Source organism: Mesocricetus auratus, unplaced genomic scaffold, assembly GCF_017639785.1.
Source record: "Mesocricetus auratus isolate SY011 unplaced genomic scaffold, BCM_Maur_2.0 Super-Scaffold_100026, whole genome shotgun sequence".
NCBI lineage: Eukaryota > Metazoa > Chordata > Mammalia > Rodentia > Cricetidae > Mesocricetus > Mesocricetus auratus.
This window is the reverse complement of record NW_024429207.1, coordinates 7258555-7271169: the sequence shown is the minus strand read 5'-3', so window position 1 is coordinate 7271169 and position 12615 is coordinate 7258555. Positions and strand designations below refer to the sequence as shown.

The 12615-nt window shown below is 44.0% G+C and overlaps 1 protein-coding gene across 4 annotated transcripts in view; it reads left to right on the top strand.

Moving 5' to 3' along the window:
• Enpp6 (ectonucleotide pyrophosphatase/phosphodiesterase 6) overlaps positions 1-12333 on the top strand; it is a 119651-nt gene extending 107318 nt beyond the window's left edge. For 2 of the 4 annotated variants that reach the window (XM_040731828.1, XM_013110698.3), the window contains exons 7-8: positions 3714-3849; positions 8655-12333. In XM_040731828.1, coding sequence (XP_040587762.1) covers positions 3714-3849; positions 8655-8860 — 342 coding nt within the window. In that variant the 3' untranslated portion in view covers positions 8861-12333. The remainder of the gene's footprint in view (positions 1-3713; positions 3850-8654) is intronic. The other 2 variants (XM_005066676.4, XM_021225207.2) reach the window with 2 other exon arrangements.
• Positions 12334-12615: the final 282 nt, after the last annotated feature.

The window sequence follows — 12615 nt, the reverse complement described above, 5'->3', positions numbered from 1 at the left end:
CATGGTGGTGGGCTGGAAACGGAGCACAGGCACCCATGGAAGAAGTCGAATCCAAATCCAAAGCCTTCAGCCATTTTTCCCAGGGTTCCATTGTCCGGTGCTGTCAATATCTAGTTCCTTCCCATTGGAAATGATCAGAGTGTTGAATAGTGCATGATGGGACGGACACCTGGCAGCCTTCCTGTCCGCTGCATCAACCCACGTGCATGGCAGGGCCGTGGGAGGTACCAGAAGAGCTGGAAAGGTCATAAGGTGTGAAGATCATTGAATTCTACACATAGTGCTAATGAAGAGCCATCAACTTGCCCTGGTTTGCCTTGGCCTGGTCCAGTTTTAAAACTGAAGTCTTGACTCTCTCGAGTCCCCATGGCAGCTAACTGGGACAGCTGGTGACCTTCCTGGGCTGGCACGTCCCTAGGTGAGAGTAGAAAGCCCTGTGACTGTGCACTCTGGCTGTCTCTCTCTTCTGGTCTTGTCCCATATGAGACGAGCAGTGTAAAAGTCCTTCTCTTCTCATCCTTAGGGTCAAGCCTCACACCAGCAGTGTCCCCCAGGTCCTGCCATGGAGGAGGAGCTGTAGGTTATCTGCTTCTCATCATAGGCTTCTCCTTGCCACCTCCTCATTGCAACCCTGTCTCCTTCTCCTGTCTTCTCTCTCTCTCTCTCTCTACACACACACACACACACACACACACACACACACACACACACACACACCACACACACGTTCACATGTTTTTCACCTTTGGCCAGATCTAACTGGTCCGGTTACCTCCCCAGCTTGTCACAAGGTGGCACTGTGTGGCAGTCCATGGTAGGGGTCCGGATAGGGTCAGCTTCTCAACCAGCAGCCGGAAGACCCCAAAGCTAGAATTTCCCATTCTGATCTCAAAGAGCTGTGGCATAGCCTTCATACTGTATAGCTCCACACGTGTGTGACAAGAAGAGGATGCTGGTACAATAGGAAGATGCCAAAAGCATAATCTTAAACTAAAAGTGTGTTTACATATCACCTGGTCCACCAACTCACTGTAAAAGAATTAGTCCCTCCTAACATGGCCAGCTCATTATTACTTATATCTATAAAAAATAGCTTTTAGGGATTTTGACTCTCTGGGACAACTTGCCACTTTAATAAACAGTATTGATTTATCTTTGATTGGGCAATTCCCCAATCACCTTCAGGGCTGAGAATACCATTGTATTTATTTGTGCAATAAGAAATGGTAGCCTTGTAGATTATAGCGTTTCATTCCCCTTGACTGTGGGGAGCAGACATACTACAGGGTTCATCTGCAGTGAGATTTGAGGAATCAAATTGTTCCACTTAGGGCTTCCAGCTTCACTGCCTTGAAGACAGGAAGCGGGAAAAGCAACAGAGTCAGTTAGCTGATGAAGCTAGACTGGAATGTGTTGAGAGCCTCACTGCAGCCAGCTGACACACGAAAAACAAAAGGCAGCATGAGAAGTCAGCAATGCAGTAATACTGTGTCCGTGGAAAACATACAAGCTACAGCTGGAGGGGGGAGGGGCGAGACACGACGGAAAGCCAGGAAACGGAGAGTCAATGAAAACTCACCCTTCAGAGAGCAGACAAGCTCAGGAGCGATTTATGGGGTGTGACTGGATGGCTATGCAATGTGTTATGGCTGAGGAAGCAGAGGAGTCTGCAACCCCACAGCCCGAGTGCCTCACTCCACAGCTAGTGGCATCTGGTGACCAGGCCAGCCATTTTGTGAGCACCTACTGTGTGCCAAGTATTTAACACATAGTCATCCCTGCCTCCCAAACTCCACAAGGTGAGTGTTGAGTATTCCTACATTCAATGGGGAAAGTGAAGTTCAGAGGAGTAACGTAACTTCTGCTTGGGATCAGAGAACTGGAGAGTGGGAACCTAGTTTCAGCTTCATGGCCGAACCAAGTGCAAACTCTCCTCTCTCTACCCCACAAGACGGGTAAGGACTCAGGACATGGAAAGACTCTTCGAGGTCCAGTTTCACCAGGAGCACTGTGGCTTCGGGATGGTAGAATTTGTCTGATGACTGACAAGCAGACCTGAGTTCCAGTTCTGGCACGGCACTGCCTCTTATTAGCTGTGTGACACGGAGACTTTCACTTAACCTCCCTGTGCTGTAGAGCTTTTAATTATGAACGATAAAAGGTAGGGTTGTCCAGAGTAGGATGTTGTGATGATTGCAAACTTCAGGCTCAGCCATGGACCTATAAATACCTGATACCAATAGTAGCTTTGGACCTCAACCTAGAAATGACCGGCGATTGTGCCATTTAATTCTACTCCACGTTTGAAACACTTGCGGCGGTGAATTCTCATCAGGAAGGTGATCAGACTGTCAAAAGCACAGGGTCTGTCTACAACAAATGGCCAGGGCTGTGTTTGGCCTGCTGTGGGCTCTTCAGGACCCACGAAAGCGTTAAGCTCGTTTTCACCACAACTGAACCCCGGCAGCCCAAGGAAATGTAGTCTAGAAAACGACAGGGAAATGGCTTCCCTGATGCTCTTCCCTGGGTGGAGAGGAGTTGAAGGAAATGAAGACACAGGAGGACTTTGGGAGCCATCTTCAAATACAGGGAGCAGGGGAGAATGAGTACAGCGTTGTCTCAAGAGGGGGGCTGGAAGAAGAATGCCCTGGAGTGTGTTGTGGGAGGGGCACTGGGAGGGGCTAAGTGGACCCTTGAGGCTCTGATTGCTTTGCTACAAAATGAGTTGACTCTATACACATCGTATTTTCTAACAACCTTCAGTATCTCGGTACCCGAACAACAATTTTACCCCCACACTAATGCCTGGAGTTAGAGCAGCCATAGGCTAAGGGGTTCAGTCCTGCAAGACTCCACTCACTTGCAGATGCAAGCTCTGGGTCCCCAGGCTACCGACACTTATGCCTGATTTGGCTGGGGTTCTCACCCTCTGCCTTCAGCTCAGTAGAATGGATCCTAGGACTCAGGGAAGTGCTATACTTGCGCCTACAATTTTGTTATGAAGGACACAACTAGAAACAACCATGTAGACCAATGTGGATGGGAGGTGAGGGGCACAGAGCTTTAATTCCTTGGAAGGTGTCTGAACCATGCTTGGCAGGGTTGTAGCTGGGGAATTGTGTTGTGGGGATGAGATATTGTATTGGTTACATGACAGGATTCAAAAGCCAGCAACCTCACTCTCTCCAGTGGTTGGGCAACAGGAACAAATGCTAAAACCTTCTAATCAGGAGGCTTCTTTCCTGGGTGAGCCTATCTAGTCCCCCAATCTAGTGGTCATTTCTGAATAGACTCTGGTAGGGGAGGGACAGGCTCATCAGGGATAACAAAAGCCCTTCTTGTCACCCGGGAAATTCCAAGGCTTTTAGGAGCTCTGTGGCAGGAATCTGGGATAAAGAGTGAATCAGCTTTTATACCGTGGACACGTTTTAACACCCCTATCTCTAACATGCTGTGTCTCGTGGGTCCAAGCCTTATTACACGATGTGATTCATCTCCGGGTAAGAAAACAGCCCCTAAACCAGAGGTGTTCAGGGATGTAGGAGGCTGCTGCCAAGGGTCGGAGCTACCTGAGGTCGGAAGCGGTCTGGCTGAAGCTGAGCGACCCCCAGTCTCAGCCACACTGATGAGTAAATCTCCACACTGCAGTCAGTGTGCCCGCTGGTTGTGATTGCCTAGGGGCGATATAAAACCATTGCCCTTCTTGATTGCAGAATCGAGAGACGCTTCCATTTTGGATGAACAACACTGGCAAGCGGGAAGGCTGGCAGCGAGGTTGGCATGGATATGACAACGAACTCATGGACATGAGAGGCATCTTCCTGGCCTTCGGACCTGGTAGGCAAGGAGGTGACTGAACACTGGTGGGCAGCATTCCAAGGAAGCAGCACTAATAGGGACTAACCACACTCGTACATAGCTGGAACAGTTTCTTTTATGGACCCTCTTTATGAGCCAAGCTAAGCAAATCCAGCCGCTCTCCGTGAAACATCTTTGGCTGGCTTCCTTTCAGATGCTTCTTTGGTTTGGCAATTGTGACCAAATACTTTTCCTTGTAAATTTTAAATCCTGAGTATAGTGCCGAAAATGTATTCCACATGTCTGTGATTCATTTTTTACTTAATTCATCAAGACGTTTTTTTCACAGCTATCTGATGTCCAGGAAAGCTTATCAAACCCCAGTTTGCTGACAGCTGTGGGTCTCTGGGTTGACACCATTGCTTCCTGGACTCTGACTCTTAAGTAGCCCTGCTTTGTCTAGAATATCCAGCCCTGTGGGGTCCATTTAGAGTCCAACTAGAAACTAGGATGTATTCCAGGGCAGGCAGGCTCAGAAATGACCTTGAGATTGACTTTGAGAATGAGCCAGAATGACGAGATTTATTTGTATGAAAGTAAAATTTTGCTGATCTTTCCTTGATCAGATATATTCCCAAGGTCTGGAAGAAAAGACAAATGAAAAGAGTCTCTTTGGTCATTGACTTAATTGAGAGAGCATTATGAATCTGCACACTGGAAAACTTTACCGAGTATTCTAACAAACACTTTGATAGAAACATGTCATCAAAGAAAGACATCAAGGGGTGAGGGAGATGGGAGTAATCACTCCAACAGCTATTAGGCATCAGGTGACCAGCTCCTTTATTAAGCATTCTCCCCTGACTTCTGCATTCCCAAGGCATATTTCTGCATGTTGATCAACTCAAGGAAGCCCACTCTTTCATTTCCTATTGTATGTGAGCTCTGCTCTGCCCATCCGAGTAGCGACACCAGCCATGTCAATTCTCTCTTCTTATTTTGTCTGTCTTCATTTACTTCACTTACCACAAAAGAGCTGCTAAGAGCCTGAACTTGGAAAAACCATTGGTGACCCCCATGGGACCCCACATGTGATTCTCAAATCCCAAAGTCAGTATTGGAATCAGTAACAACAAACATTTATAGACTGCTGGCTGAGTTCCCAACACAGGTCCAGGAGACCAGAGGATGTCTGGGTGCATTGCCATTGGCCAGTGAAAATTAGGAGAGCTCCCCGTTGGGCAAGCCCAGGACTCACAGAGCCTCAGTGCAGGAGGAACTAAGAATGGAGCTTTTGAAACTATGTCGAGGTCTGTTGTAAATCGGAAAGAAGACGTTCAAAGGTCATGGACTTCATTTGGGAGAATGTCAGTCAATCATCAGGATTTTCAGTCGAAAATATCAGTGCTTTCTTACCCAGGAAAGGGTAGTAAGGTAAAGAACGCTGAACAGTTGTCTGTTGGACTGTATATAAACAGCAAGTCTCATGTGTTTCTGAAAGCACAAGCCCTGCATCAAAAGTTCTAGATGAAATACCCAGCACTGCGCCAACTTGGAGCTAAATTGACCAGAGATGTTTTGTCCATTAACAGAAAGCTCTGTCATCAGCTCCATTCAGATAGGAAGCCCCCCAGTATTTACAGACAAAAAGACAACCCCTGATGAAAATGGACTTGGCTGATTGCAAAATGTTTCCTTGAGAGCCTCTCACAAACCATCGCATTCCTGCTCCAATTCTCATGAAAGATTAAACGGCTTTACACACTGACTGTTTACTCAGAAGAAAATATAAGAGCAAGCCCTTTAATAGCTATCTAGCTGCACTTGCATAGGAAGGTACCTCCTGATTCACTGTGCTCCTTGCTTAGGGAGGAGGCTGGGCATCATCGCGACTGCCCAGGTACCAGCCTTCCAAGTCACCAAGTCGGGCCCAGAAGAGAGAAAGGAAAACAACCAACCACCATTCTGTGGCTAGTGCCAGTTTCTAATTTCAACCACATGATCCTCTATTCAGGATGGCACGGTGAGAGCAAGAATCAGTGAGCAGTGAATGGTCATAAGCCAGCAGGCCTGTCTCAGAGCTACAGCCAAAGGTGGCTGGGCACAGCATGAACATGCAGGGCATTCTCTTTCAGTCGATAAATTTTCATACCCAAATGTAATGCCTATGTTTAAGCTTGTGGGAATAACTTAGATTCAAACCTAGGTTCAAAATGTCATCTTGAGCTAGTGGAACTTCATGGAAGCCTTCCAAATTAGACTAGGTGCTGTTCATCTACCGGGGAATTTTCTAAAAGTTTACATGTCTTTGGCTTGAGCTCAAAATTCGGTGCCTTGAGAACAGAAAGCTGTGTGCTCCTTCTGAACAGGCGTAAGGCATTGAAAACAATTTTGTTTTTTCAGTCATATTTTAAATACGATCATCCTCTAGGACTTTAGTCAGAATTTCATCTCTACTGTTTTTTTCTGTCTTTGAAACATGGATTTTTGAAAAGTCAGAGGATGCCTTGCCACCCCCCCCGACACCAATGATGATTTGGCTTCATGTGATAAGCAGTGTGACCCTCACACCCAGGTCACATGGCCAGTCCGCAGGAGAGAGGAGTGTTGCTTTCATAATCCTTGGACAGCCTTTCCATTGATCCCTGAGGTTGCGGTGGGTTCATGTGACGGTACTGTGTCACCACCATCCTCGTACAATTACACATTTTGCCTTGACATTGAGAAAGGCCTCTTTTGTATTTTCCCGTGCTGCCATGATTTTTAAAACTAGTTTTTACTTTGAAGCAATTCGGACCCTTATTCTCCCTTCCTCACAAGAAAATAAACCCTCTAAGCCATTTATATGGTGAATATTTTCAACCCCAAATTTTGTCTTGCTGCCTATTAACATACTTATTTATTAATGATAATGGTTGTTGTGTCTGGCGTTATGATTTAGGTGCCATTTCCCATGCCCTGTAGGATGCCGGTGCCTCTTCGCACTGAATTCACTCTTTAATTTTCCAAAATTAATAAAATCCATTTCTTGAAAAGTTGCTGTAGATCTCATACACTGGGTGCCAGAAGCTTCTGTCTATAACCTTATCTCATAATTACAATTCCAGGGACAGAATTGGTGTCAGTAAAGTACTTCCATATCCATTTCTGAGATGTTGTTTGTGTCTTTTAAACTTAAGTATATCTGGTCATCTTAGCAGAACAAGTGAAATGATTCTTTTCTGAGATAGAAAGCCCCACTTGACACCCCTCAAGTCCCCTTTCTCTCCTTTAAAAATCTAAGATGAATATTAAAATCACAGGCCTCTGTTGTTGGATCAAAACTCAACCCTAAAGTCAGTCTTAACATAGCTTAGGATATTTTGTTAGATATATTGTTTTGGGCCTAAAAGCAAAGTTGCTTGTTTATGTTGTGTTGAGATTGCCACTGTTTAAAGCAGTGGTTCTCAACCTATGGGCCGTGGCCCTTTTGAGGGTCAAATGACCCCTCCACAAGGATCTCCTAAGACCACAGGAAAACACAGATAGTTCCATTACAATTTATAACAGCAGCAAAATTACAGTTATGAAGTAGCAACAAAAGTAATTTCATGGTCGGGGGTCCCCATAACGTGAGGAACTGGTGAGAACCAGGGGTCTAAAGGAAAAGGGCTCCGTATTCATTGTCTGTCCCAGAGGGACGTAACAGGCACACTGGGCCTATTGCTTAGAGGGCCACCTGGAGAATAATGCTGTGCATGACTAGCTCCTGCTTTACACACCTACGTTTAATGCCCTCTGCTGGTACAGGATTTTTGAGTAGAGGCACAAGGTCACTTAAAGTCTTCCTGAAATCTCAACTCCAATACCAGTTTGCTCATTTTCCCTATGGATAAATCATGTCATTTGTTTCCGGAAGGCCACAAGTGATGTTCAGTTAATCCTCTAAAAATATTGAGAACAATACTGCCACAGCTGGTGAGCTATCAGTCTCCAGGAGACTGTACAGCTTCGTGGGCCATACACAACTGTGACTTTGGTATGGCAAGAAGGGAGAGACATTCTCAAGTTGTTGTGAGTGTTATGGACAGCACCCAAGGTATCAGCCCTGGTTAGTGAGAAGTTCTAGAAGATATCCATGACGTTTTCAAAGAGCCCAGCAAAATAGTTTATCTACCTTGGCTCCCCTGGCTCCCCAGTGCTCTAAAGAAATGGAACAGCTTAGCTGGCCTGCCTCCCTCTGCAGGGAAGCTGCATTGTAACAGAAGCATAGCAAGCTTATGCATAAAGAAGTCTGTCTGCTAACTTGTCTTTTGAAGTCTCTGTGTCCCATAGGATACAGATGGATCTTTCTTTGGGCCAGCAGCTCCCAATAATGACACAGAGACTTATTAATTATGAAAGCTCAACCTTAGCTTAGGTTTGTCCCACTCTTATAGCTTAAACTAACCCATATTTTTTTATTATTCTATGTTCTACCACATGGCTTTTGTCACTCTCCCAGTCTGTGTCCATCTCGTTCTGTATCTCGATGTCATCTCCTGCACTCCTTGGCTCCTCCTCCTCTTCTCTCCCCAGAAATTCCATCTATCCTCCCTGCTTAGCTATTGGCCATTTAGCTCCTTACTAAACCAATCGGAAGTCACCTTAGGCAGAGACACATCTTTACAGTGTAAACAAATATTCCACAACAGAAGCTTTGCTCCTTCACATCCTATAACCATCCAGATATGCTTCCTCATTTAAAATCACTTAGCCACAGGCATTGGTGGAGCTGACTTTCCCTGGGCCTGAGCAGAATTTCTCCATCTTTGAGATAACCTTCCTTTTTTGAGTGACCAAGCGTGATCATATGCTTGTCTGTTTTTGCCTTTTAGATTTCAAGTCCAACTTCAGAGCTGCTCCAATCAGATCTGTGGACGTCTACAACATTATGTGCAAAGTTGCTGGCATCACCCCACTGCCCAACAACGGGTCCTGGTCCAGGGTGGAATGCATGCTGAAGGGTCAGACCAGCTCGGCTCCATCTGTCCCGCTCAACTGCTACGCACTGGTCTTGATTCTCCTCTTACACTCTGCGTAGTTTGACATAATGCTCATTCCAAAACACTGTTGTAGCAAGGCCGGCCTCCAGCATGGGGCGGTTTTCATTTTCTTTATGAATAATAGCTTTATTAACACAATCAAGGTCATTAAATTTGTAAATATATTATTCTTGAATGATTATATACACAAAAGTCCCTTCTTTTTCAAAAAAGAAATTCTTAAACTCTTTAAAAGTTTGACATTTTTATCATTTCATTCCCATCACTACACAGTTTTCTCCTGTCTTCGCATATGCTCGCTGAAGATGAACGGTGTGAGCAGTGGTCTGGCCCAGCATCAGCCAAACATTACATGGATACCCTGTAGTCTTCCTGGGACCCTCTTATCCTGCCTTGCCCTGTCAATCAGTCCCTCTGTGTCCTGTCCACATTCAAGGGCTCATGCTTGGGATCTGCAGCCACAATTCTTTAGTTTATTCTATTCCGGAAAGAGAGGGTCAAGCTACAGGAAACAACACATGCCATCTGTTTCTGCCCTGGTGCATGGCGTGTATCATGACACAGTCTCAGAAAGCACACAGGCCAGTAGAGATCGCCAGTTAACCAATTAAGGGATCAAAAACAACTAGACAACTCATAGAACTGGCAGAAGCCATGATTTCCTCTCTCAAAATCTGAGCATACAATAGCTTCTCAATTTCATTGACTATTACATTGCAGGGTTCTGTGAGACTTAATACACAATCTCTCATGGTATAAAGCCTTGTGGACCACAGGCCCTGAACACTAATGTATACCATACCGATCATCTGCCTATCAGATTCATCTGCCTATGACCAATTACTTCCTTCAGACACTGCCATTCTTTAGCTCTTGAGTCAAGGCACAAAGCAGGTAAATACCAGATATGTCAGTATAGGCTTATAAAGGAAGAGATATCTCAGCAATAATAATAAGAACATTAGAAATCTTAATTAACTCCGCTGAGTAGTGGTGGTGCACGCCTTTCATCCCAGCATTCCGGAGACAGAGGCAGGCAAATGTCTATGAGTTCGAGGCCAGTCTGGTATACATAGTGAGTTCTACAACAGAAAGGACTACACAGTGAAACCTTCTGTCTCACAAAGAAAAGAAAAGGAAAGGAAAGAAAAGAAGGAAAAGAGAGCAAAAGAAATCTTAACTTACCTAGGAATAGTGATATATCAAACACAAGTTTCATATTTCAGGAATCTGCAAGAAGACTATAAAAAGAGCTGATTGTATTTTTTTATGGTGAGGGAGCAAGACACATTCAATAGAATGCATTTTTAATTTTGAACTTGAACATTTTATCAGCCTAGTATTATGCAATGTGCCACTGTCTCCCGAGGGTGGCCAGAAGCAGCAGCAAGCCACAGCTCCCAAGCAACCACAGGATCCTGGGTGTAAACACACAACATCCTAGAGCACCATGTGTTGCTAAACTCTGAAGATCTGTAGAGTGGTGTATTAAATTCATTTTGACTAAATAATATTTCAAATTTATGATGGGCTTATTGGGGTGCAACCCCATCATAAGTTGAGGAGCTTATGAATCTTGTTGCTTTGTATTCAAAATGAGAAGGCACTAAATGAGTCACTAAAAGTGACACTGTGTTGGGGAAAGACAACATCAGATCTCGGAAGGAGGAAGCCTTTGTATGGTGCTTGCCTTAGGGGAAAAAAAGAAAAAAAGACTCCCTACAGCACCCAGGTTTGGTAAAGATGGAGTCGCTACAGTGTCTTGAGTCAAGAGAGCAAAAGATCACTGCTTGAAAATGGCGTGTTTACCCTCACAAAAGATTTCTAAGGATTTATGTAATGTGTTTTTAAAGCTCCAACAAACCATGGAATCAACTGGAAAGGAGGAGAATCAGCTTTTGTTGTGTGGTTGAAAGCAAATTAGTACTTTCAGAACACTGATACGAGCTGTGGAAACAGACAACTATTGTTCAAAGTTTTCTTTTCCCCTAAAGAATGGTGTTTTGTTGAATTCCAGGAAGCTGGCTTGACTTCCTTTACAGAAGAAGGATTTCTGAGAGACATTCAAGTGATTAAATTAAAAGTGAATCATTAAAATCAAGAGGGGATAATAAGAATGTACACAATATTGCCTTTTTTCTTTCTTGGTCTATTCTCTCCTCTCCTTCACTCATCCTTAAAAACCCTTAAGTTATATAACAAAATTTCAGAGCTCTGTATGATAAAGTATGATTTCTTCATAAGTAATCTTGAATGAAAGAATGAGAATAAGATACCAAAGGAATCATAAGTAGAGGTCAGTAATAAACTAATGCATATATTCTGATGACAATAATTAGTTGGCTGAAATTTCCCTCCGTTTACTTTTGCCTTGAAGCCTAATTATCTTCCCCAGTTAAAATCTCCCACCCACTATTAACCCTCTCTAGCCTCTGAGACACGATGAGATATAGTATGTTCATGGTGCTATGGCTGTAGACTTTGCTTTCTCTAAATATGATGTGTTCTATAAAAGTAAGATGTTCTGGGAATATGCACACACATCCTTCCTCCTGAAGTTTTCTGAGACTTTAGAGCTAAGCCCAGGAGGGAGATAACTGAGTAGACCTACCACGGAAAAATGAAAGGGACGTTCTTCAAATTAAAGATGAGACTAAGGGCTACTTTCTCTGCCCATGTGCCTCATCTCCAGAATCCAATTTAATTAAGTTCTAAAGGCCTAACCATAAAGTAAAATAGGTCCAGGGAATTCTCGAAAGCCTAGAAGAGTCTTAAATTATAAAGGGTCAATTCTCTTCACTTTTAAAGAGACTCTAGAAATCCATATTGGCTCAGAGTTCAGCCACAGGAGCACCTTACAAACCCTTCCATAGTTGCAGGGATAGGGCCTCAGACAACTCTTGTAAGTCATAATAATGAAAGTTTGGGCTCACTCCAAGGAGACATGGGTTTTGATTCACTCCTGGGATATCTGAATCCCTAGAGAGCTATTTCATAATTAGCCAGTTTCTCCAGGGATCATTAACTGACACTGGCCACTGACCAAACCCATCTGGGTCAAGCTTCCATCCCTCCCAAACAAGGAGGTGGCCAGGTCTGATAGTGCTCGAGGAGAAAAGAATAATAGCAAAGTCAGCTGCTGCACACCCTTACTTGTGGTTCTAGGAATCCCAATGGTGCTATCAAACCAACTTGGACATGCTTCAACACACACAGCTCTTTTGTAGAGTCTTCTGTTTCGAGTTTGTGTAAATGTCAAGAGATTTCCAAGTGTGATTTGTATTTTACCTTTTTAAGCAACTTGTGATGGACCAAAGTCAGCTACTATAAATTATTCGCTATTGAACGGAGGGCATAACCAATGCCCACTAGTTATTAAGTATTTGAAACTTGGTTTACACTAAGGAGAATATGTGCTGCTTGGAAATCATAAAATAGTACCTAGTACAGTGTCTTAAATGTTTATATTTTGGATGAAACAAAAAGAATAAATGCCAGAGGAAAACTTAAACTCCTCATATTCTGTCTTTCTTGTCTGTGGTTGCTCCAATTAAGTGAATTTTCTACATTTGGCTTGCTATTTTTTCTTATTTCCCAGTTGACATAATTCACGAACTAAATGTATTCTATCACGGGTTCATAATTTAGATGGAAGGGAAGGAAGGAAGGAAAGAAGGAAGAAAGAAGGGAAGAGAGAGAGAGAGAGAGAGAAAGAGAGAGAGAGAGAGGAAAAAACAAAACGAGGGTGGGAATGTCCTAGGGGTTTTATCGCTGTGAAGAGACACCATGACCA